The 26,351-nt window shown below is 34.2% G+C and overlaps 1 protein-coding gene across 5 annotated transcripts in view; it reads right to left on the bottom strand.

The window, feature by feature from the left end:
* Window positions 1-26,351, bottom strand: part of SLC4A7 (solute carrier family 4 member 7) — a 98,799-nt gene that overhangs the window by 24,007 nt on the left and 48,441 nt on the right. For 3 of the 5 annotated variants that reach the window (XM_033132964.1, XM_033132965.1, XM_033132966.1), the window contains exons 7-15: window positions 18,057-18,172; window positions 15,944-16,101; window positions 14,445-14,532; window positions 11,632-11,778; window positions 9,796-9,902; window positions 7,327-7,501; window positions 3,550-3,683; window positions 2,102-2,347; window positions 26-131 (exon numbers count right to left, since the gene is read on the bottom strand). In XM_033132964.1, the coding sequence (XP_032988855.1) occupies window positions 26-131; window positions 2,102-2,347; window positions 3,550-3,683; window positions 7,327-7,501; window positions 9,796-9,902; window positions 11,632-11,778; window positions 14,445-14,532; window positions 15,944-16,101; window positions 18,057-18,172 (1,277 nt within the window). Of the gene's footprint in view, window positions 1-25; window positions 132-2,101; window positions 2,348-3,549; window positions 3,684-7,326; window positions 7,502-9,795; window positions 9,903-11,631; window positions 11,779-14,444; window positions 14,533-15,943; window positions 16,102-18,056; window positions 18,173-23,938; window positions 24,308-26,351 lie in introns of all 5 variants that reach the window. The other 2 variants (XM_033132962.1, XM_033132963.1) reach the window with 1 other exon arrangement.

Raw genomic sequence — 26,351 nt, 5'->3', positions numbered from 1 at the left:
ATCCTTTATTTCATAATATACTCACAGAAACAGTGAGATTCCCCCAGGAAATATCGTGTGCTGTTATATTATTTTCCTTCCACGTGTTTAGAGTTTCATTGCTAGGGTTAGGAGGTTCAATACATACACATCTGAGAAAGATAAAATAGGGCAAAATTTTAAGGATCCTGTATTTCATGCTTACATTTGATTAACTCGATCACACAATGCAGTAGTTTTTAACTGTTTTTCATGTTGCAAAACATGGAAAGTGAAAACACATCATAAAAAATGGAATGAAGTAAGGTTTGGCTTATAAATAAAATGTAACAATATAAATGCCAGTAAAATGGTTTACTTAATAAAACTGGTTAGATATATCCCTCTTGGGGATACTAATTTCTTTTAAAATCTGAGAAGATACCACCACCTTTAGCAAGGTCACTCTCCACTGAATCCTGTGGGCTTGATCTCCACAGGAGCTGCTGCTCCCTCCCCACCCACCCACACACACCATGCAGATTCCCAATAAAAGTTATACTACTAGTAATCCTTTGTACTCTTACAAGCCCTATCTACTCATCCTTTATTGATTTTTAAGATTCATTCTTAAAGAAATAAATAACAATACAGTTTTTCATCAGGACAAGACTAGGAAAGTCATTAGGAGATTGGAGAGTTTAGTTCATATCTCACTCAGAACTCACTCACTTGCCTAAAAAAACTAAACACACACACACACACACACACACACACACAAAGAAATCTTTAAATGTGGATTTTAAAAATGAAAACAAACAGGAATATTCCAAATTAGATTATGAGCTATTTTAGAAGAGGCAAGAGGCTGGACTTTGGATTCAATCCAGGCTCTAGTATTTATTAGCTGACCCAAGGCAAGTTTCACCTCCATGGGCCTGTTTCTTCATACATATGAATAATTAACACACTATGATATGAATTATGCAATACTCCTAACACAGTGCTTGCAAGTGCTCACAGAAAGTTAGTTGAACAAATGCTGTTCACAGGTAATTACTCGGTTAATCAGAAGGAAACACTGTTCTAACTCACTGGCACAAGTATAAAAGCCATGCTTCATAAAGGTCAAAGGAGCAGTAAAAGAAGGCAAAAAATAACATTAAAATAATTGACTAGCTTAAGAGCAAAGAAGACAGCACAAAAAAGATTTGGCATCAAAGTGTCACTAATATTTTCTAATAGATCAATGTCTTAAAGAAATTTTCATACCCTCCCAACTCTGTCCATCAAAGTTGAGAGTGTGCAAAGAAGGCGAGAGAAGGAGGAAGGAGGAGAGGCACAGAGGGAAAGAAAAGAGTACAGGGATTTCGGCCTTAGGTGGGAAGAAGGAGGAAGTTGTATAGTTCTTGTTTTTTGTTAACCACATTTCTCCATGTACATCAATCAAATGCAGAACCACAATTTTTACACCAAGCATGACTGTTAAAGAAAACAAATACAGGCATCTACCTAGATATGTCTAATTTTAATAACCTATTAGACATTTTATTGAATATATTTTCCAAACATTTTGACTATTATAATTACTTTTCAAATCCTATTTTGTTCTAGAGTCTTAAAATATTTTCATTTCATGCTTATCACAAAAAAAATACTCCACTAAATAGCATATGAGAATGTATTGAAGTTATACTTTAAAACAAGTTCCAATAAAAATTAGTCTTCAAAAATGTTAAAGGAAATGCAAAACATGAGGAATATATAAGAATAAAAAATATTATATCCTGCATCCAGGATTTGGTTAAAGAATACAAAACCCAATTGCCTGGTTCAAATATATGGTGGTTAGTTGCCATACAACTGATTTTAAACTAGCCAACCCAATTCAAACAGACGACCAAAATATACACAGTTAAATACGTTACTTCAGTGAATAAAAATGATTGCATTTGTTCAATTGTATTTATGTCCATTGAGTGCTTTGGTAAAATCTCATCTGTAACAAAAAAGTCAAGCTCCATATAGCCAGTGGGGTCCTTATAGCTAAATATACAGTGAGTATCACATCACAAAAAAATCCATTTTCCTGGGCGCAGACATCTGTGCAAAAATAAATTTTAGGGGAAACAGAAACACTTACGAGTAGCTGGTCAGTTCATTTAAATTGTTGTCCATATTAAATGCGTATGTTTCTCCTAAATGAAACAGCTTCTCCAAAGCCTCATAGATGAATATGATGCAAATGAGAGCTGCAAAAGCCTCCTCTGTAAATCGAGTAATATAACACACAAGGCTGCTTGCATCTGTTGCAACCAAAACAATGCACAAGAAAGAAGTCCACAGACCAATACTGGTTCTTAAAGACATATAAGAAAGTTGATAATCTCTGTTTAGAAAGAAAAATGTGAACATGATCAACATATACATATGGAATACTATTTGTACTTAAAATTTTCATAGCAAGCAATAAGAACAGTATAACAACATAATACTCCTAAAGAGAGTAATTTACAGAATAATTGACTGAAGAAAGTTCTATGTATTTTTCTGCTTCAACTGAAGACTAGCTTCTTATTAACAGTTAATGATTATATGTTATGTATATAAAAGATCTGCAGTGAAAATCTACGAGGCAATAAATAGTTCAAAAACAAAGACCTCACTTCAGAAATCAGGCCTGAGGAGTAAATAACAGATAAGCAGTCTACAGAAGAACTGAATATGCCTCTCTCAGAAGACCCAGGTGTTCCAGTGTTGTTAAGGTAATCACACTACTGCCCCAAGGTCACTGCCATCACCACCACCATCTCCTGTACAGCCAGTATCACCACAGAAAGTAACTTCATTTTTAAATTCAATTTCAAATAAGAGATTACTACCACAGAGTCAAAAACACATCAGGTCATTGCATTCTCTACTAGTCTATGTTGCATGCCAGATCAGAATCAGAATCAGCTTGTTCACCAAAGAATCAGAGTAAGAGGAGTTAGAGAAATCAAATATTTAATAGCATCAAGTTGTTTCAGGCTAAACTATTCAATTGCATTTATCTCACAACAGGCACAGTACTGGCCAGATCAAATTCCCAGTCCACTGGCTACAGAACCCTGTGCTGAGGGCCACACTGGGAACAACCCTGCCAGTGGAAACTGACACCTTGCACTGACTGTGGAAATTCCCCCTGTTAAACAAGACCCATAGGTAAAGTCGGCTTGAGCCTTTAAGACCCTCCCCTTTCTAAACTTCCTTTGTTAAGACCAATATGCCACCTAACAAACAATTCAGATGAATACCTTCTTAAGGGGTGGAAATTTGCTTGCTCCAAGGATTTGTATTGCCCCTCACGGGATTTGCTTACCAGTACTAAAATCCATTGATTTTATTCTTTAGGTAATTGGGGTAGAGCTAATGATAGGGGCCAAAGTAACACAAAAATATTTAAAATATATATATATTGATCAGATCTTCTTTTTCAGCTATTAAATACATAATTTAATACTTTAGTACTTTTACCTAAAGTTAATAAACAATGATATATAATTATATACATATGCAAACACATGTGACAAGTATGTAACTATTACGTACCTGCAGAATTTAAATAAAATTTTTTCAAACACTAAAACTGGACCTGTACTCCCCAATATTGTTAAAGGTTGCCCAGCAAACAACGAATAGGCAATCCCAGTTAGTGATGCTCCAAAAAGAGATTCTATTGCACTCTGTTTAAGGGAAAAAGAAATGAATAAAAGCAATACATCATAAACATATCTCTAACCTATTATAATACATGTAATAGACATCTGGAAAATAAAAATACTAATCAAGTAGTTAAAATGTAAAACAACCACAACTTTGAGTCTCACATTTACATTTTAAATATGGAAAATTACGAACACATTTTAAATACATAAGGAAAATTGCTGTGTTTTTGCATATTAAAAGTAAACTTTTACAGTCAACCATAATTCAAACCTCAATACAGTGAAAGGCAAGGAAGAGGGAGTAAATGGAAGATAGGCATAGAGGCTTCAATTCTATCTATATATGTTTTATTTCTTTAGCCTGTGGTGAGTACAAAGATGTATATATTATGTTGAATATTTTCGTACATCTGAAATTGTTCACTTAAAAAAAAAGGAAACATTAAATACTCAATGTTGTGTGTTAGAAAAAGACTCCTTCGAACAGGTACATAAGAAATTAGCAAGTGATCCTATTGCTTTCAAATTGATTTCTAAAGAGCAATTTTCCACACATTTTAAAGACATTAACATGATAGATTTAACCAATAGATTTCAAAAATGAAATGCTGAACATAAATAAAATGGAAGGAAAATCTCTTTTAAAAAACTCACAGCAACCATAAAGGAGGAAGTATCTTATTATGAACATGATTCAAGTTTGGTAACAAAGGATAAAAATGGGAAAATGAAAAGACTCAGCAATTGTAAATCAAAGCTAGTAAGCCAATTTTATACCACCACCACCATTATATTCTCACTCTACGTTATTGGATAGTAAGGTACAGGCTAGGCCAATAGACAGAGAGGAGCGATCAGCAAGGAAAGGAAAGAACAGTCTACCACTCACACATAGAAGGCCAACTGGAGTGCTCTATCAGGAAAGGAAAAACCCTTCATGGGCTCAGGCCGGGAGAAGACACTTGTGACAGCCCTCCAGCAAAGGGGACGCAGCAGAGCGGCGGGCCAAGAGCAGGGCTTGAGAACCAGGTTGTCCTACTAGGTGTTAAGCCATGGACATACCTATAACTTTTGGGGCCCAGCCTTTCTCATTTTTAAATGGGACTGATGATGGCCAGGAGAACTTAATGAAGCAGTGTCTGTGAAACCACCTAGCTAGGCTGGAATCTGACATACAGAATGTACTCAATCAAATGGTAGCAAATCTCATCTATCAGCAATAACAGCATCTTCCACAACCAAAATCACAAAATAATAGTATGCAGTAAAAGTTATGTTCAACTATTAGTAAAAAAATTGGATCAAACCCGCATACAAACTTGACGTCTGGCAAAATGCAGAAGTGTTCATATTAACAATATATTCGTTAATTGTATGAGAGCATACAATTTGTCTTCCAGCTTGTAGACAAAGTTTGTCCTAAAAGACACTGCTACGCCATTATAAAATCCTTTTATTCAGACAGAATATGAATATTTAAGAATGAATTTAGGCAGAGCTCAAGCCAAAGGAAAAAATGTCTAAATGGTATCTAGAGATAGAAAGCAAAATATTAAGAAAAGCAGAGATGAAATAGACGCTAACAGGGGGGCAGATGGACACAAAATTACGTTTCCCTCTCCAACGTTCTATGGAAAAAGCAGAAACAACCACATGAAGACCTTCCTTTCACCATCCCTCAAACTCTTATTGCCACATTTACTAGGTCCTTTACCCAGACCTATTTTTTTTTTCTAATTTTGAAAGTGTTTCTATGTTCGTTCCGAAACTGAACCATGTCTTTCCCTAAAGAGATGACAGCCCCACTACCTGCCTTTCCTACCCCACATTCAGGAGTTTCCTTTTCACCCATCACAAGCACTCCTCTTATTTTCCCCATATACTTCTCCACCCACTGCCCGGCACTGAACACTCCCTGCCAGTCTTTCCTCCTTCCCAAAACGTATTTTGGTTTTTGCAATAGTACATCATCCTGAGTCTTCTTTCAGAGCTCTGACTGTGCCTGTGTCTAATTTGCTGGGCCATTCTCCCCTTCATTCTCATCCCTCCTCCATTTCATAAATGTAACTTCCCATTTTCTTCTTCTCCCTACAAATGATCTCCTTTGTTAACCTCATCTATTCTGGCTCAACCCCCACTTGTATGTGAACCATTCCCAATCTATTTGTTTCTTCCTTGCCACTATAAACTCTGGAACTCCACCTCCTAATGCCTCCTTTTCTACTTGAAGTTCCAATAAAGCATCTGAAAACACACACATCATTTCCGTATCATTTTCCTCCACAATACTCTTGAGTGCTCTATTTCTATTACTTCAGCTCTTCCCTTTATCTCACTCCTGTGGTACAGCACCCCATGACATAGTAACTACGTATATACTATCTTATCTTTTTTTTCTTAGGTTAGGATTCCTGAGGACAGAAGACCCATGCTCGTGTTACACTTGTCTATATGCCTTCAGTGCCTAAAGTAGTATCACATGCACATGGTATTAAATAGCAGGATGAGATGGGCAGGCAGTGAGTAATAGTCCAAAAGCAAAGCAGCATTTCCACGATGGTAACAGCTAAGACACATTTCCACAAGGACCGGCAGAGTTAGATGTACGACCTACGACAGCACATAAAGCAACTTACAAAAAATATGTACCTTTGCTACAGTGATTACAGAATAAGGTAAAAGAATCTAATCAATCAGAAATAAGTTGAGTTGAAAGGACATTTCAAGTGTCAGGTTTATCTCATGTTCGGCTCATGAAATATTTTAATTAAATAATTATCACTACTTAACTTTGGCTATTGTTTAACGTTTTATCTGTTAAAAAATAAATTTCTCCCAAGAGTAAATGTAATTAAATAAAATACAAATAAGAATTACAAATCATCTCATTTAAATCCATTATAATATATATAAACAAACAAGAAAAAGTCTTCCAGATTTTACAAAGCAATATTTGGTCATACCTCCCACATCACCTAGTACAATATTACCAAGAAAAAGCATAACTTTCATTTTAGTCATATTGAATTATGGATGCAGTTTTCCGTTATACTTGCCAATGAAAGCTTTAACTACTTCCACATTAATTTAATAACAACAAAATTAAAGTAAGCACCACTTCAAAAATCCATCATTGTCCACAATTACGTTCTCTTCTTCCAAATAGTGTAGTCCAGGCCTACCCTCCAGGGCTGATGGGTTAATATTAATCACATGGCTCTAACTAATCCTATGATGCCTTACAGGATATGAAGTAGCCCCGGTGATAAATTCCCCCACCCCTGACCCACACAGAATCAGTTCATTTGGTCTCCCCCAACCCGACCCCTCTCCCCCACATAGACAATACAAGCCTTTTACTCAAATTTATAAAACCATTCATCCAATAAGCCGGGATAAACTTTTTTTTCTTTTTTTCTTTCTTTTCTTCTTCTTCTTTTTTTTTTTTTTTTTTTTTTACCTCAACTGTGCATCTTCTCCTGTTCATATGGCTTCCCCATGTTTTCCATAGCAATTACCTCTGGGGGAAGTCTGCTTTGGGACTGGTTAATCATGCTGTGGGTAGACTCTTCAAATAAAAGTATGAATAGTGAGACAAATGCACACAGACACTTGCCTCTGAAGAGCTAAGAGCCTGGCCGCTACCAATCTTTGTACTCACTATTCTGCCTTCTGTAGCTTCTCCAAGCAGCCCTCCAAAAGTGATTACAGGAGACATACAGGCACAGTATAGGAAAAGAATCGAGGCCAGGCACTGCAGACTTAATGCATCCTTGAAGTCACTCAAGAAAAAAGGTGCTTTCCTTTTGATGTCAAGTATCAAACCACCAAAAAGCCTAAATAGGTGAGATGAAACTCGTCAAACTGTACACTAGAGGATTCTAGCTATTTCAAACTAAAACTATGGGCTACATAAAACTGCTGGTGTCTAGTGTTTTGTAAACAAAAATTAATATCCTATTTAAATCATGGTATAAATTATAGAAGAGACACTCATTTAATCCACTGGTAAAGGAAAGGCAGCTCTCACTCAGTTAAAAGAGACATAAACATCTGTATTTTATGGACTATATACTGAAAACACTGCAGACAAATGATTTTATATGAGTAAATGTAATTTCAGACACAATGTAATTTAAGACAATGCTTGCACCTGGCAATATTTCTATTCTTTATTTCAAAAATGAACAACTTCAACAATTTTTCCAACTACGTTTCCAGAGATCATTACCACAGTGCAAGGAAATGTACATTAAAAATAAATAATACCTAACAACCCATTCATAAAAATGTACATAAGCAATTCAACTTATTATCTACATGACAAATCTTAAAGGCAAGTGTCAGAAATACCAGGAAGGCAATTATAATATAAATCATTAGGCCCCCAAATACCGTTTAGTATGAATAGAGTATGCTGTACTTAGATGCACTCAGTAGTGAATTAAATAATTTTAATTATTTTTAAAATTAGTACTTCAATCACATAAATATTTCTGGTCCAGGAAAAAAGCCTAAAAACTACTTAGTGTATGTAATTTACTGTATACATAAGCAAACTAGTGTGCATATTAATAAGAGAGGCTTTAATTAGAAAATTTAAAATTATCTTTGCACATCAAAGTTGTATCATTTCAGTGTTGTTTGTTTTTTTAATCTGACTTTTGGGTATCTAACTTGAAAGGCTTCCACTAAAATTAAGTTCTGTGAGGGGCAGACTTTTTCTTGTTCACTGCCATCATCTCCAGTGTTTCGAATACTACCTGAGACAAAGTTGGTACTCAATAAATACTGGTGACAAATCAGTAATTCAAAAAGGTTTTGTTGACTCAAAAACATATAATCATTTAAATCCCTACTATAGAAAACACACCAAAAAGTTAATCTTATGTTTTCAAATGCTTTGGCTGTTTTTAAAGCTTTATCATTCTAACTTTTTTTAGGTTAATACTGAAATAGATCCTAAACGCACATTGACAAATAGAAGTTATCCTGTAAATAATCTGACAGCAGGGGGAATCAACTTGCAATAAAAGAGGTGCCAATGATGATAGAGAAAATGAAACTACATCATCAAATCAGTAATTGATTATTTAACAGTTTACATATGAGGCTCTCAGGGGATCGTGAGATCAACAGTGACTTTGCTACTTCTCAGTGACTGGCCCTATTTCAGTTTGAAGTTTGAGAAAATAATAATAACAATAGCTAACATCAGACCAGCACCTTGCACACAGGTACAGAGTCTTATTCTCTCTTATATTCACAGAGACTAATATATTGGTCAATAAATTAACTGTGAGTTTAAGCTTCTCTAAAATTTACATTCAGTATGCCAATTGTTATTTCACTTCTATATAGTATTCTTTAGGTGTGTCATTAATATCTCTAATAGAGTGTTTTTTTAAAACAAACATTTAAGATTCAAGATTTTTGCTTCCACAGCAACAACCAGTGGACAAAACAGTATCAATATCCACTTGATTTTCTACAATATAAAGATACCATAACATTTCTCCAGATCTACAAAAATATTTTAAGACAACGTTTGCACCTCGCAATATTTCTACTCTTTATTTTAAAAATGAACAACTTCAATAATTTTTCTAACTAGGTTTCCGGAGATCATTACCATGGTTTAATTATATTGATCTAATTTTACATTATCTCATGATACAATGCTCTTTTAAGAGTTTTAAGTCTATGCACACACAAAAAAACCTTGGTTATAATTCCTCTCTATTCCCATAATTCTCCAACTTCACATGGAGAATTGTAATCGGACTCCACACTTTCTTCAAGAAACTTCTTGCAAATTAATGTAAATTAACCTACTATATAACTGTGCAATATTCTTAACATGTGGTTCCTAACATTTTCATTTTAAATTAAAGCTTGACATGCAGATCCCAAGTGTATACTAGTAAAATTACTTTAAGATGCATATTAATTTTCCTTAATATCCTATCCCTATATACCACAAGGTACATCTTTTAAAATACGAAAAAAAAAATACTGTATAAGATTAGATTCCAAATATTTGCCAAGAAAAAGACTGTTTATGCCTTTTTCATCAAATCAACCCCTAGTCTCAAACAGACACCCACACTGTATCAGGATGTGTACCCACCGTCCAGTCCTCTGGAGCTCAGGCCCAGCATGATGAGCAGCTTCTTTAGAAATCTCACCCGAGCTGGGGGCGGACCCATTGGGAAATACAGGAATCTTTCTCTTTTCCTGCATTTCATGAGAAAAAAAAAAATGAAAACCTTTCAGAATTCTGTTTTAAGACAGGTGAGATGGCATGTTCAATTAGAGGGAACACGAGCTCTCACGCTGGTTATATATTTAATTATTGCTCCTAGAAAAAAATGCTTCCTAAAGTAAATGTCAACTTTAAATACACTGTACTTTAGAACAGAATCTAATATTCATCTCTATAAATAAATTTAAACATTTTAAATTTATGATTGGTTTTTTCCATTTTATATTCTAATACCAAATATACCATAAAACACATGCATACACACCATTTCAAATTACTCTTCAACATAGGAATATAAATATCCAATAAAGCATCTTACCAACAAGAATTTTTAAAATATTGCTCATGTTAACTACTGAAAATGTACTTTACATTAAGAAAAAGTAACTGTGATTTTTCTTTTCCCTTAAAATATAAGTAGCTTAAGAGTTGTTTGTTAAACACATTTTAATAAAAATCAATTTCCCATTATATTTTATTATAAATTCAAGAGTATTATTCTCATGATAAAGGATTCTGTCCCTCTCACTTGAAGAGAAAGAAGTGAGCTTTTAATTTGTTTCTTCCAGAAGTCAGAGGTTGCTGGGCCAAAAAGGAGAGGAGAGGAGAGAAGAGGGGAGGGGAGGGGAAGAGAGGGGAGGAGAAGGAAGGAGAGAGAAAGGGAGGGGAGAGGAGAGGAGAGAAGAGGAGAGGAGAGGAGAGGAGAAGAGAGGTAGGGGAGGGGAGGGGAGGGGAGTAGGGAGAAAAAGATGACAGTGGGGGATTGTTCATCCCAGAAAGTCCCCTGTGTCAAAGGCTCTGGATGAACTATAAACATACACTACCTGGTTTATATGTTCAATATTTATACAGTAGAAAGACTTCTCTATAATCATAAGATTACCATTTGAATATATCAAAATTAAAAATTAAATCGCGTCTTAGCTCATTGCAGAAAGAGAAAATAAAAATTACAGAATTCCTAGAAAACAAACATAATGGAAAATACTATATATCACAATCTATGGGATGCAATAAAAGCATCATTCAAGAAAATTAAGCACTTATGTTAAAAAAAAAATGACAGAATAAAAGTGAATGAATTAAGCATCTAACATAGGAACTGTGGAAACAAACAACAGTAACAAAAAATCTTTCCTGAAAGAAAGTGAAAGGAATGAAATAAAACAGCTAAGTTAAGAAATTGAGTTAGAAAACCAAATCGTTTTTAAAAAGGAGAACTAAATAAATTTTAAAAGCTGTTCTATTTGAAAAATATGATAGGCCATTAGCTAATACATAGCAAAAGCTATGCCAAAGAGGAACTTCACAAACCACAACTGAAGGAAATTTTGTGTGTATATATATATATACATATACACACATATATATATATACGTATATATATATATACATATATGTATATGTGTGTGTGTATATATATATATATATATATACACACAGTATGTCAACTTTTGCTAAGAGGAGGAAATAAGACTATATGTTTCTATTTCTTTGTACTGAATAAAAACTAAGAGGATAAACAAAAAACTAGTAACAAATGGCAACCCACAAGAGGTAGGTATAGGGATAAAAATGTAAAGGGGACATGCTGGGGTACAATTTATCTGACTGTACCTCTTTCTATAGTTTTCATTTTTGAAAATGTATAAAGTATTCAAAATATTTTTTTAAGTAACTCAAAGAATTGTAGATTCTTACCTGAGAAGGAACACTTTTTGGTGGCTCTATGCGTATAGAAGGATCCCACTCTCCTGGAGGTAGGACAGTTACTTGGTCTAAAAATTCATCAATTCCAGATAAGAGGTCATTTCTGTCTTTTGCTTTATAAGCTACATCATGAAATATCTAAAGAAAAAAAAAAATGAGTATAAGGATTTTATAGTTGAAAGAAAACTGTACATAGTAAATCCACTTTAGGTATCATAGATAAGTCTGTAATAAAGATAATTAACCTAACCTCTTACCCAAACAGGTCTCTATCCCACCCTGAATAGCAACTATAAAAAATAACCTACTATCAGTATCATTAGATAAATTAACAGTAACAATCAAATAACACAAGAAAATAGTGATGTAAGACAAAACCATTTTTTAAAAGAGAAACTTTTTAAAACAGAAATTTTTCAAAAGAGAAATATTATTAATACTCAGTAATTCATTACAAAATAAAATATAATAGCATATCAGTTCACTTATGGGATATATTAATGTCATTTATCCTAAAGGAACAATCATGGATATGCAAACAGTTTTACTTAAATAATTAATTTATTTGATCACTTATATATACTGGACGCCTACTACTATTTGCCAGGCACAAATCCAAGCACTGTGTGTATAGTGCAATGGACACAGATAAGGCAAGGACTCTGCACTCAAGAACCAAGGTGAAAGACAGTGAAACAAGTTAATCACATGAATACATCTGCAGGTAACAATAAATGCTCTGATAAAAATAAAGCAGGGTAGTCTCTTAGAGGAGTTAACTGGGAGAAATCTGAAAGAAATGAGGGACAAACACATGCATTGGATAGTGAAGTGAGGTGAAGATGGTGAAAAAAAGAGCACTCAGGCAAAGGAAACAGCAGTTGCAAATGTCCAGAGGTAGAAATAAGCATAACACATCTGAGCAACCAAAAGAAAGCTAATGTGCCCAGAGTAAAATGGGGAAAGAGGGGTGAAGAGTAGTAGTAGGATGTAGGTTTTGAGAAGTCCTAGGTGTGATCAAAAATATGATGAATTCTTACATTAAAAAAAAAACTATTACAGTAAAAGACACATTGGCATTAATCTCCCTCAAAATACTCCCTCTCGTTTCGAACACACTTACCCCCTCATTCTCGCCACTTTCTGAAGCAGTTCTGAAAGTCCTCTTTCACGAGTGTCTTTAGTTGCACTGTCTTGACTGCAGCAAAGTCCTGAATCGATTCAAACCGTTTTCTTTACATGGTCATTTTGACACTGGGAAGAACCAGAAGTCACGTGGTACCTGATCCAGTGAATAAGGTGGATGAGGACACACCGTAATGTTTTTATTTGACAGAAATTGCCGTATACCAGAAGCGATGTGTGACACAGAGCCTTTCCGTTGTGATCAAAATATTCGGTGAATGCTGCTGCTGAGCGCCATTCAATGGAAAGGCAGGGATCTTCAAAACGGGAAGCGGGATGTCAAACCTAAGTAAGTGTGTGACACGTGTCAACTTGTTTGGTGCAGTCAGTCGGGTGTGAGCTACAGTTGAGAGAAGGTGTGTTTTAAAGTTTGCTGTAAATCATCCTCCATCATGACAATGCTCCATGTCACACATCACTTCTGGTATATGGCAACTTCTGTCAAATAAAAATGTTATCATGTGTCCACATCCACCTTACTCATCAGATCTGGCACCATGCGACTTCTGGCTCTCCCCCAAAGTCAAAATGATTCAGGACATCAAGGCAGCCAGGACAGCACAAGTAAAGACACTCCTGAAAGAGGACATCTAGAACTGCTTCAGAAGTGGCAAGAACAATGGGTAAGTGTGTTCATAGTGAGGGGGAGTATTTTGAGGGAGATTAATGGCAAAGTGTCTTTTACTGTAATATTTTTTTTTTAATTTAAACATTCACCGTATTGTCTGATCACCCCTCGGATGTAGAGGCTAGATTAGATACACCCTATTAACACAATGATAAAGAGTTTAAGTTTAAACGTAAATAGGTGTATAACAGGATGTCACTGACACACCTGGATCAAAGATATGATATATTCAGATCTGCATGTTATTGATAGTGTAGAGGAAAATACTGAAAGAGAAAGACCCATAAAAAAATCCATTTTAATCACCAAAGGGAAGAAGGTAAGAGAATCTAAACCAGAGAATTAGCATGGACATGGAAGGAGATGACAGATTAAGTGCAAAGCACACTGAAGAGGTAAAATCAGTAGAAGGTTGTGACTAACTGCTTGAGACAGAATAGAAAATAGAGGGCATATCCAGATATGTGGGGTTTCAGATCCCTCAGGGACTCATGGCAGAGATGTCTGGTACCTTATTACAAACCTCATCCCCAGAGAGAAAAGCCCTGATCCGCAAAGATCACGGTCACAGATGAAGTTCACAAACAGAAGAGAGAAAAAAGGGCAAAAGACAAAAGTCCTGAGAAAACCCAAAAGAAATGATATCCTAAAATCCAGGATGGAGAGAATTTCAAGAAAGTGGTCAATAATTTCAAACGTTGGAGAAAGGTGAGAGACCAAAGAGTATCTATCTGTTGATTCTGACAGGAAGGTCTTCAAGATCTTAACAAAGTTAAATGGTTGGAGAGTGAATATGAGCTATAATAGTACAGACAGCAAGGACATTTGTTTAAGCTTTACTATGAAAAAAAAGGAGCACCATAATTTAGTATATATTATATGCTTCATAATCAGTGTCCATTTCAAAGGGATTTGAAACTCCACTTCAAAGGGATTTCAGATATTATGTGCTTCATAATCAAGTGTCCACTTCAAAGGGTATTTTAATTACCTCATCCGTCATGAGAGTGGCTATTGATCTTCCAATTTCATGGTACTGTGGTGCTTTGCCTGCTGGACCCAGTAACAGAAATAAAAACCTAAGGAAACATTAAAATACATAGATTTAAACATGAACAACATACACACAAAAATCTCAGCAATCACAAAAAAATCATTAAAATGTAAACATAAAAGTAACACTTGGACCTCTTTTCCATCCTCCCACACCCATCACTGAAAAAAAGATGGCAGTTCTGCTCAGATGAAAGCAGATCACAAAACTAAGAAAGGCATTCATAATTAACTTTCTACCAAGTTATTATTTCCCATCCTCCTTAGGGAAGACAGTAATTAAGGAATTTAATGCTTTACATTAACATTTCCCATCTTCTATATTCTTTTGAATTTGAGTGAACAATTTTTTCTGGTCTGTACAGACAAAAAATAATATTATAAAAAATAATAAAATTAGTGAATACCAATCCCACTTTAGTACTTAAAAGTAAGGTTTGTCTAATAGTTAAGGAATATACACAAAAAAATCCACAATCCCTCAAGATAACAGTCTGGATAAAGACGCTAATACGGTAAATAAGGGACTAATTCCTTTGGGAGGAAAAAGAATTTTTATCTACAATTCCAAATTTAACATCACACTTCATATTATTTGATTTTTTAAATCTATTTACAGCCACTAAATAAAAAGTATTTAACTTCCTACTTAGTTATGTCCTTATTAACACTACAGTAAAATAGTAATATTCACACTTATCCAATTGGGAAGTATTCATCTTCCTGCTTTATGAGAATTTAAGTATGAATCTATGGAACTACTTTTTCTCATTTATCTTAATACTGTGCAATTAATGCACCTCCAGTAAAGCATGTTAAAAACAGGTTCATACATTTCAATCAAGTTACAATTAATTCTACAGTTTTATTATTATAAAAATAATTTTTAAACTTTTAAAAATTATTCTCATTTAAAATTAAATTTATACAGTTGAAGACTGACCAGATCAGGACAAAGCATTTTCCCTAATTCAGAGGCATTATCACATTTAATCAATTCTGTGAGGTATTATTATACTCATTTTACCAATGAATCTTAGAAAATTTAAGTCAGGCTTGACTTTCCCACAAAAAGTGGCAGAACAAGGATTCAACTCCATTTTCTCTGACTCCAGTGCCTACACAGAACATAATAGGTCTAAAATGATGATCTGTTTTTTAAGCCAAAGCTCCTGCAATACTGAACTTCTTACAAAGGTATAAAAGCAAAGCTTTTTTTTAAAAAAAAGGATGCTTTGTTTTCTTTTTCTTTTTTAGATCTAGAAGTAAAGATCATTTTTTTTATCCTCTAATAGTCAAAGCATTTGGTACAAAGACAATATGAGCAATTAAAAGATCTTTTATTACATAAAACAATATGTTCCTTTAGGAGATAAAAATGTTTAGATCGTGGACCTGCTGGGACCTGATTGGACCTGATTTGAACTAACTCTTTACCTGGTAGGAACAGGGACCTCAGTCAACCCTGAGAGGAGAACAGCAGGAGCCAGTCTCACAAACGCAATTATAGGTCTTTCCAAAAAGTCTACTTCTCCCACCAGAACATTGGATGCCTCGGCTCCCGAAGGAATTTTTCTCATGAAATTCATATCAACCTATTGACAAATAAATAATAATTAAAAATAAAATCTGCATGGTATTTATAAGACTATTTTAAGGGGAAAAGGAAAGAAAAGAGGCTTTTAAGACTAGTATTTGTTCATCAAAACTGGTGATCTAATGAATGTATAAATGCCAAAATTCTCACAAGTACAAAGAATGGAGTAGACAAATACAAAAAAGCAAGCAAAACACATGTATCAAACAATACTCCCAACTGTTTTAACTGTCATGATCTTTACTACTTCAGAGATCTAAATTATCAAACATACAAAGTAGAGAAAATTTTCAATGAATAAAACGCTATTCATTAAAAACTCTTAAGGACAAAAATATAGTTCACAAACTAACAATGGCTCATGAAATTATACACAGTGCTAAAAAAATATTCATTTCATGATTATCTACTATTTAATCGTAGAAATGCAGGTTAGTCCCTTTATATTTTTTGTTAAGTCCTTTTTATTTTAAAGAACTCTGGGCACTCCCCCAGGCTTTCATTAAGTGGAAAAAAAAAGTTTTTATTTTTATTCAAAACTCAAATAAATACCCATTATTGATATAGGTATATGGCAGTGCTACATAATCAAATTTAGTTGTCTGTGTATAATTACAAAGAAAAGGTTACAAACATATTATCAAAGTATGGGAACTTCTTCATTTATACGCAGTTTCACACAAGTCACTAAACAACCACTTACAAGGCTATCTATTAAAAATAAAACCAGCACTTACAGCGGGCCTCTTGAGTCCCACACCCAGTGTGCCACAACTACAGTGCCAGGAGGCAGACTCCTGCCCAACAGGAGACAAGGAGGTGTACACAAGGATAGGCCAAGTAAAAAAAAGTGAAACTGTGACAGAGGAGCAAAAATAAACGGCATCTGCCATGTCTAGAGGAGATCTATAATGTAAATTTATTAATTTATTCGTTTAATAAGAATAAACTGCAATTTAATTACTGAACACTTTGTACTCATCTGGAGTAATAGAAGCAACAATAAAAATACGATCAACTTATAATAGAAGTAAAAGTACAATAGCCTTTCTATGCAATCAATGTCCCATATGCAAGGCTTTTTAAAATTTTAGAGCATGAAACTCAGCAAGTTATATAAAGCAAATCATCATTTAAACTCCTTTTCTACAAAATGTGATTTACACTTTGCATCACAAAATAAAAGGATTTTGAGAAATGAATCTTTAACTTGAAAGGATCACATTAAGTGTCTGACATTGGATAAGTAGAGAGTATCCTATAGCAAATAAATATCATTAAATTACAATGTCCACAAGAATCGATTATTCAGAAGTAGTAATCATGAAGCACTTTTTAAATTCAGTTGTAATTTGAACTTATAGGTTTTTGCCCTGTTTTTTTGAAATTTCTTTTTCTATTTCAGCTCAATACTCATCTACCAAAATTAAAAAATTATACTTGAGATAAGTGAATTGTTTTTAAATTCATGCCTTTACCTACCCATGGGGAAGCACCGATGTTTCCCAGTGACAATCCAGAAAGTACTGACACCATAAGACAGTAATTCTGGGATCGCATTACAGCCCAGAAAAGGCCGAATCACTACTACTGCTGTAACATCATTCCCAGAATTAATCTTTCTAGTGGTGGTAGTTCCAGAACAAATGACTGTAATTCAAAAGGTACTGAAGTTTCATGATATCTATGGGTAGGTATAGATGAAAATACTATATTATTCACATATTCTTCTGTCAGAACTTCTAAAACCAGTAAGATATAAAGTTATTCAAGTGCTATGAGATTATCTTTCTCACAATAGCTGATTTTAAATTAACTTATCACAAGCATCACATGCAAGTTTGTAAGCACCTGTCTATTAAATTATTATAATCAATATTAATAAAGGCACATTGCTAGTGATTTTTCTCAGTAAGAATGATTATGAAAACGTATTATTAATGATAGAATTACCTTGCTGAAGTCTACAGTACTATTTTCTCTGCTGCCTCCACTTCCATTACCTTTGGTCTCTCCACTTTTATTATTGTCCAAGTTTCCAGGTGCAGACTGTGGAGAGGCTAAAACACCTGCATTTAAGAAGAAACAAATTCCAAATTAATAAGGAGAAAATTCACTTTGCAAACCTGACTCTCCTCATATCCTGAAAGTGATAGTTTATGAAAAGCAAATGTGCAAGGTAAAAAAAAAAAAAAGTGCCAAGTGTTAGTACCACACCAGCAAGACTAGAATAACATTTTAAGCAATAATAAAGCTATACATTTTTACATTTTAAATAATTGGAATTTACAAAAATGGTGGCCTTTGCAAAAAGAAAAAAGTGAACAGGTGTGGAACCACAGAAGATGGAAGACCCGACAGTCTGATTACCACTACAAATACTTAGGGATTACACTTGCAATGTATCTAACATACATGAGAACTATAGAGGTTAATGATGCCTAACTACAGTTAGCATGCTTACCTCAAAAACAACATAAATGTTCTGATAAACCCTTAGTGTAACTCAGAAAATTAAAGAGCTACATTAACTAAATGCAGTTTAAATGTACCATAATCTTCCATGATCCCAACAGCTTCCTCAAGAATTTCCATTTCTGTTAGGTAGTTAGTATTTACGAGCTGCCTACTGTCATTATTCCTAAGAAATACAACCTCATAATAGCAATGCTTTTACAACATAAATACTAAAAAGTATGGATTATATAATTAAACAGATCTGTGTTGAAATGAGCACTCTCTGCCACTTTGTACCTATGTGACTTGAAGTAACTCCCTCAACCTCTAAGATCCAGGCAAACCAATAAGTTTGTTTGGATTAGAAATAATAGATATATGTTCTATAAAATTAGCTTGTTTGGATTACAAATGATAGATACATGTCCCCATATTCATATACTCATTTCAAGTGACATTCAGCAGCAACATTTCACAACAGTAATACAACCTAAAATCACCCTGTAGTATATGACCAACTGCTACCACCATGAATTTTGCAAAAAGTTCAAATCTCAAAATTTTTAAAGTACATCACAGATTTCTACCATTAAATGTATTGCATTTTTTCAAAACACCCAAAATTGTCCAATTCAAGAATATAGATTAATATTACCCAAAACACTGAGTATCACTACTAAGCTGAATTACAACAGACTTTACTTTTAGTTTTGACTCTACCACTCACGTCAATCTAGTGAACTGCAGAAACTCAAACTGTTTGTGGTTACCTCCTATAAACCTTGAAGTTAATATTGGTAATTAAATTCCAGAATTTTAAGCACATCAATTATATTTCATGCATCTAAGAAAGTTTCCATTTTTCTAGAATACAACATACTATAACTAATAATAGTATTAGTATTGGAATGAAGTCACTTGAGTTTATTGCTTAAACTCAATGACAGACCTTTGTGATACCCACTTCTCTGTTAAATACCTAAATGAGGATGTCACTGTGCCCCAAATATCTCAATATAAAAAGCATATGCAATCTATTCAGTCATGTGCTCATTCTCTGGAAATGTTGACAATTCTGAAATAAAACATCTCCTAAAACTTAACTCATTATTCACCATTTTAGCTCAGCACAGAAACGTTATTAAGATTCTTCTTCTTTGACCTTTGTTTCTAAACTTCCAGAATAGAGTTCATTCTTTTATTAAAATACATTTTAAGGCCCTGGCAGCAAGTGCAACAAAGCACCAATAGATAGACTTGTGATTACTAGAATACTCAATATGCAAATGTAGAATCAAAAGAATACATACGCACAGTTTCCCAAAATAGTCCCAGCCAACAGATTTTGGGAAGAAGAATGGAATGGTTAGAGAGCTATGAGGGGAAGTAAGGAGAGAGAAGGAATGGTAAGGAGAAATGATGTGGAACTCAATACTGACAAAAGTAGATGATATGACCTGAAGTCATTTAGCTAACCTGGTCACCTTGCACCTGTTAAAATGGCCATGCCAAGTACATGATTTCCACCATTATATTCTCTCTTCAGTCCTTCCCAATCTCAGCTAAGCTAAAGCTGTTTCCTCAATCAGTAAAGAAAGTCTCCCTGCTCCTACATTTCTAGTTCTCAGAATTAAATAGGTAAATTCCCCCCAAGTTAAAACTATCATTGGTACAGATAATTCAGAAGGTCTGTATTTCTTTAAGAAAAAAATAGCTTCCAGGGGGTGACATGCAGCCGGCCGTTTGAGGCCATGGGCTTTCCATCCTAGAACCATGGCCCAGTTTGTCCATCACCTCGGCAAGAAGGCTGTTGTCACTTACTCAAAGCCTCAAGTGGCCACATTTTGGCACTATGCCAAGGTTGAGCTGGTTCCTCCAACCCTTGCTGAGATCTCCACAGCTATTCAGAGCTTGAAAAAAAAATTGTCAATAATGGTCAAACTGGTAGCTTCCAAACAGCTCACAGTAAAGAAGCTCTGCTGAATGGTTTGGTGGCCACTGAGATGTGGATGTGGTTTTATGTTGGCGAGATCAGAGACAAGTGTGGCATCACTGTCTGAAGCCCAATCGTTAACATCTGTTTCTTCTGGGTTTATTATTTGAATGTTCTTGGACCATGTGTGATCAGATTGGTATTTCAGTAAAATGTGTCAAAATCAATATTTTCTATATCAAACACTGTATGGAAGGTCACATTTTCTCGACGTTAAGTTGGATTGTCTTTTGCTTTAATGATGTTGATATAGCTCTAAATGCATATCTTTGTTTAGCTTGAAATTAAAAAAGGATATATGTGAGTATACCAATATGATACATATATTTATGAGAATAACATTTTAATTTGAAGGTTGGAAATAATGTATTTTACTTCCAGAAAAGTTTGGGGAAAGGCCTTGAGAAAACTAGAGCTTGCTACAATAGGAGAAATAGTAATACCACGTACGAAAATTAAATCCTGTCAGTAGTATAAAGAATAATATTTGGATGATTTCTCTTTGCTAAAATCACAGAAAGACTTTTTGACAACACTTATATCTGTAAATGCTAGTATTCTATGTATCTTTATAACATGTTTAATGCCAGGACAGAGTGAATGAGAGCCATGACTAAATTTTTAATCTAATTTTGATGTGTATTATCAATCAATGTGTATTATTAATCAATCTGGTTTTATGATATTTAGAACGTATCTTTGCAAAAATAAAACACCCTATGGATATTTAAACAGGATTACAACTCAGTATCATCCATGGGTCTAAATAGCATATTATGTGCTGAAATAAACAAGTGATTGGTTAAAAATAAAATAAAATAAATGTTGAATATTGGCATATATGAAATCAATACTGAGATTTAAAAATCATATTCTGGTGTATTTATTATTTTGTCCTTGTATATTTTTTTTCAAAATAGCAAATCTAACTAGAGAAAGATAAATCAAAGATATGAGAGAGTTTGCTGTCTCAAACATTTTGAAATAGAATTAGTTGGACCAATGGTTAGCAAACTGGGAAGATTTTTGTCCCTGAAGAGACACTTGGCTATGTCTAGAAACATTTTCGGATGTCCCAACTGGGGAGTGCTATACTGGCAGTGAGTGAAAACAGGCCAGGGATGCTGCCAAACATCCTACAGTGCACAGGACAGCCCCCTACAACAAAGAAGAGTCCAGCCCAAAATGTCAACACTGCCGAGTTTGAGAAACATTGAGTTAGAAGATAGCCACAAATATTAGAAATGAGTTTACCTCTTTTACATATAATGATTCTCCAAAAAATAACTATGGGAAACATCACCCTCTTTTTTACTGTGGGTATGCACAAATCATGACCCCATGACACAAAAATCTGTGGCACTGGTCTCTCCAAAATTATACTGAGGCCACCTTCCTCCTCTAACATAACATCAGACTTCAAGGAAGCTGAACTAAAGTTTCTAGGTGCTTTAAGCATCAAAGATAATTAAATAGGGAATAATATATAGCCACCCCTATTATTTTAATTACGTAACTTCTACAGATGTCTTCTTAAAGAGTAATTAAGAGCTTTTTCTGTCTTTAAAAACTCCCTCTGTTCCCTCCACTCAAATTTCTATTCTTTAGAAAGGTTGATAAATCTCAAGACATACTTAAAGCAGAGGAGAGGAAAAAATTGTGTTCCTCAAGTCTCAGTTAAATTGCTCCTTTTATCCCTTAACAACATGGCCTCACAAGTCATTGTGACCCATACGTATGTCCCTTCCATCCTATATAAAATTTATAATCCATTATTAATAACATAGAAGCTGGTAAAACAAAAAATATACAGTGCTACTAGTAGGTATAGATAAAACCAAATTCAAGGAAGTAACTTTAAAATCATCTTTGTTCAAGGAAAATAGTAAATGTAGTTGGTTCTAATTACCGTGTTTCCCCGAAAATAAGACCTAGCCGGAGAATCAGCTCTAATGAGTCTTTTGGAGCAAAAATTAATATAAGATCCGGTCTTATTTTACTATAAGACCAGGTCTTATATATAAGCCTAGAAATAATTATCCAAAATAATTATTCTTATATTATAGTAAATAAGACCAGGTCTTATATTAATGTAATGTAATATAATATAATTAATGTAATTAATATATAATAATTAATATGTGGTTATTAATAATTAATTAATATAATAATTAATTAATTAGCAGGCTAATTTAATACCTATAAACTACCATTGAAGTGTTACATGTTATCAGTATTATAGAGAAATGTGATACCGTGTTTTCCCGGAAATAAGACCTAGCCAGACAATCAGCTCTAATGCATCTTTTGGAGCAGAACTTAATATAAAACCCAGTATTATTTTACTATAATATAAGACTGGGCCTTATACAATATAATGTAATATAAGACTGGGTCTCATATTAAGTTTTGCTCCAAAAGACACGTTAGAGCTGACTGTCCAGCTAGGTCTTATTTCCGGGGAAACACAGTAGTACTTATGTGATTAAAATCACTAATTAGCATTTGTATATGTCACATTGATGCTTGGCCACCAGTAAAATAGTCACTGAAGAATATTTCTTTATACAAAATCGGCAAAAATACATGTACAAATGTACATATAATTAAAGTAAAAGAACCAAAATTTTCATAACATAAAACCCTTAAATTAGTTATAAAACACTCATCCACTAAGAAATAAGTTTTCTAATTCACATACAAAAATATATCCTAGCCACAACTATAGGAACTCTGGTCCTGAAAATGTCAAGGTGAATTTGGAGTAAAAGTATTATGGCACTGAATAAAAGACAACTAAAATCTATTCCAAAATATAATACCAGTCTTGAAATAATGATTTCAGGCAGTCACTAGAGACCATCAATCTTCTCAGAAACAGAATGAGAAAAAGAACATTCGGTCCTATTATTGCTAGGAAGGTTAAAACATCCTGCATTCTTTGGGCAAAAGCACTAAACAGTAGATAAAAAGCACATCACCTCATTATAATTTATGCATAATATGTTATATATTCATTTACCTTATGAATGAAATACACAAGAAAAGCCACCATTTTTTTTCAATCATGGCAAATTAAAAGATTACTTATAAAAACATCTGTGTTTTCCTAAACCATTTAAATGCCCTGACCTGTAAAATCTCACTGACAATTTTTGAAAGGGCTTAAATTATGTGTAGTGTTCTTTGTAGTCTCCTTATAACTTAAAATTTTTAATAATTCTATTCTTGTCTACAACATAAAGAAAAAAAAAACATGCAGAAGTCAAAATAAATTCCAAGCATTATCTGCAAATGCTGCTAAAGCTATGTGCTAAAAAGGCATTCCAAGTGCAAGTGATCCAGAGGCAGAAAGCACCACACATGGAGGATTGTGAATAGTTGCCTGGAGTTATGTCAACATTTTCCTCATTCTTCTGCTCCTGGCCTTTCAGTGCTTCTAAGTCTTCCTCAGGCGGATGAATTACTACTGTGGGAATATCATCACTGGCAGGAGAAACCAGTAGTGCTGGGGCCTGAAGCTGACTCTGTTGGGAACTTCTGGAGGTCAGGCGACTGAGGCTAGGGCTGGAAGGAGGACTGTTTTGAGGGGTGGGAACTGGGGTTGTACACCTTGAGCCTGCAGGGGTTCCAGCTCTTGAAGAAGGAAGAAGATGACTGAGAAGAAGAGATAAAGGCGATTCTCCTCTCAATGAAAGGTTTGAGGCAGACAGACCTGTTCGCAAAGAATGGCGGGAGGCTGAAAGGCCTTCCCCTGAGATAAAACAAATGAAAAATGATGAAGTTCACTGCAGAAGGCAAAGAGAAACACAAAAAAATCAATTTACACTGTAAATGGCAAGCTGTGAAGGCCCAAAATTTCAAATTCATGCTTATCGGGGTCAGCATGGCAATCAAATTTTTAAATGTTAGAAAGTCATTGAAAAGTTGCTTAAGCTATATTTAGTTCCCTGGTGTATCAAAAATAAATAAATAAATAAACAAGAAAATAAAAAATGATGTTAATGAGAGATGGTGGGGAAAAATATTCTGTTAGTAATTAGAATGTCCAATAGTGCCGCTTTTAAAAAAAAAAAAATCAAAGCAGTGTTGTTGCTTAGATAAGTGATAAATAACAAATGAGAATATAATACAAAAATCATCTAAGAAATAGAACCCAAACAAAACTTACCAGCACTGACAGCTTCTATTTAGTATATATTTCCTACACTGTACGAACCACTACAGATAATTATCTCTCACAAGAAAAGTCCACATTAACATTATCTAGTAATTTCTAGCTTAAAATTGATATCAAATCTTTATAACATTAAGTCAATAGGGCATCACCTATTGGTAGTACCCCCACGTAATATTTAAAAATATAAGACAAGTCATAGAAACTTTTAAAAAGAGAAATATAAATTTTAAAGAATTTCTTGAGCTCTCTCAAGATATTAATAAAATATGCTTCCATTGTAATACAGCAGATAAATTTAAACAAATGCATACAATCTTTAATTTAGCTAGATAAGAATAAAGTATTTCTCACGAACAACAGCAATAATGAAGTAACTCTAGCATATTTCAAAAGGTGAAGTATACTTACATTTCAAACACCTATTCTATGAAGTGTGGCTTAATGGAATGACATTGTCGTTTAGGAAAACGAGTAATATAAAAATCACGTATGATCAATTAGTCTAATTAGTCTAATAATCAAAGCTATGTACTCAAGAGATATTAAAAATAAAGACTAACCCTTCAATCCATAAAAAACCACCATTTAGTTAAAAAATAAGCTGCATGCAGGAAAACTGTTAAATTACAATACAAATAACAATTCCCATGCTAAAATGGTATTTAAAAGAAAAAAGCCACTGTCTTATGATTAAAAGGAACAAATTTACAACTGGAGAATAATCAGGAAGCACTACACATGAGAAACAGAGATTTAATAGGGTCTCTGGGTAAATGAGTTCATTTCACTAAAGAATATACAATACATGAAAGATGAAAAGGAGAAACACAATGTGACATAGATGGTGTGCTTTCAAATTGAACGTATGACAAGAGATTTCTTTTTTACTTAAGCTCCCTTAAATATACAAAAGCGTAATTTTAAATAGATTAAAAAGACTCTTAGTGGTCATATGTTCAGAAGGAAATGGACTCAAGTATTTTACACTGCCTGAGCTGCAAAAAGTGATTACTGTCAACTTCAGATTTTTAAACTCTATCACCTATGGCTGTTTGCTTACAGAACACTTAAAAGCCATACTATTATTTCAGGGATAGAAAAGATGAGCAGGAAGACATTGTGGCCCATCCTCCACTCCTCTTCACTACAAGCCTCATAAGCTTTGGGTAATGGGAGCAGCCAGAGGCAACAGCGACCATCATGAGCTACCCCAAGCCTCTGAACCTGGGTTTTCCAGAGTCGCTGACATCAAAGCGCTTTTTGAGAGCCAAAATAGAAGCCCAGTGATGTAACCCTCTGCTTTAGAAAGAGGAAAGGCAAGCCCTCCAAGTGTCCCTCCAAGACAGTGACAGAGGTAAATAGCTACCAAAACATACAACTCGCGTGCACTGCTAGACCGTGAGTGAGAGTGGAGAGCTGGAATATGTGGGTCTGCGCCATTCTCAATGGCGTGGAAGACATCAGCTAAGGTACTTTCTAGCATAAGATAGGAATGGTCATAGAAACCTTGCACAAGTTGTATAAATAAAGGGGAATGAAATCAGCAAACCAATCCCAAAACACTTGTTTATGCTCGGTAAATAAAATATATTCAGGAGACCAAAGAAACAAAAGAATC

The sequence above is a fragment of the Rhinolophus ferrumequinum genome, chromosome 17, assembly GCF_004115265.2.
Source record: "Rhinolophus ferrumequinum isolate MPI-CBG mRhiFer1 chromosome 17, mRhiFer1_v1.p, whole genome shotgun sequence".
NCBI lineage: Eukaryota > Metazoa > Chordata > Mammalia > Chiroptera > Rhinolophidae > Rhinolophus > Rhinolophus ferrumequinum.
Note: the sequence above shows the minus strand (reverse complement) of the source record. Positions and strands in the feature narration are given on the sequence as shown.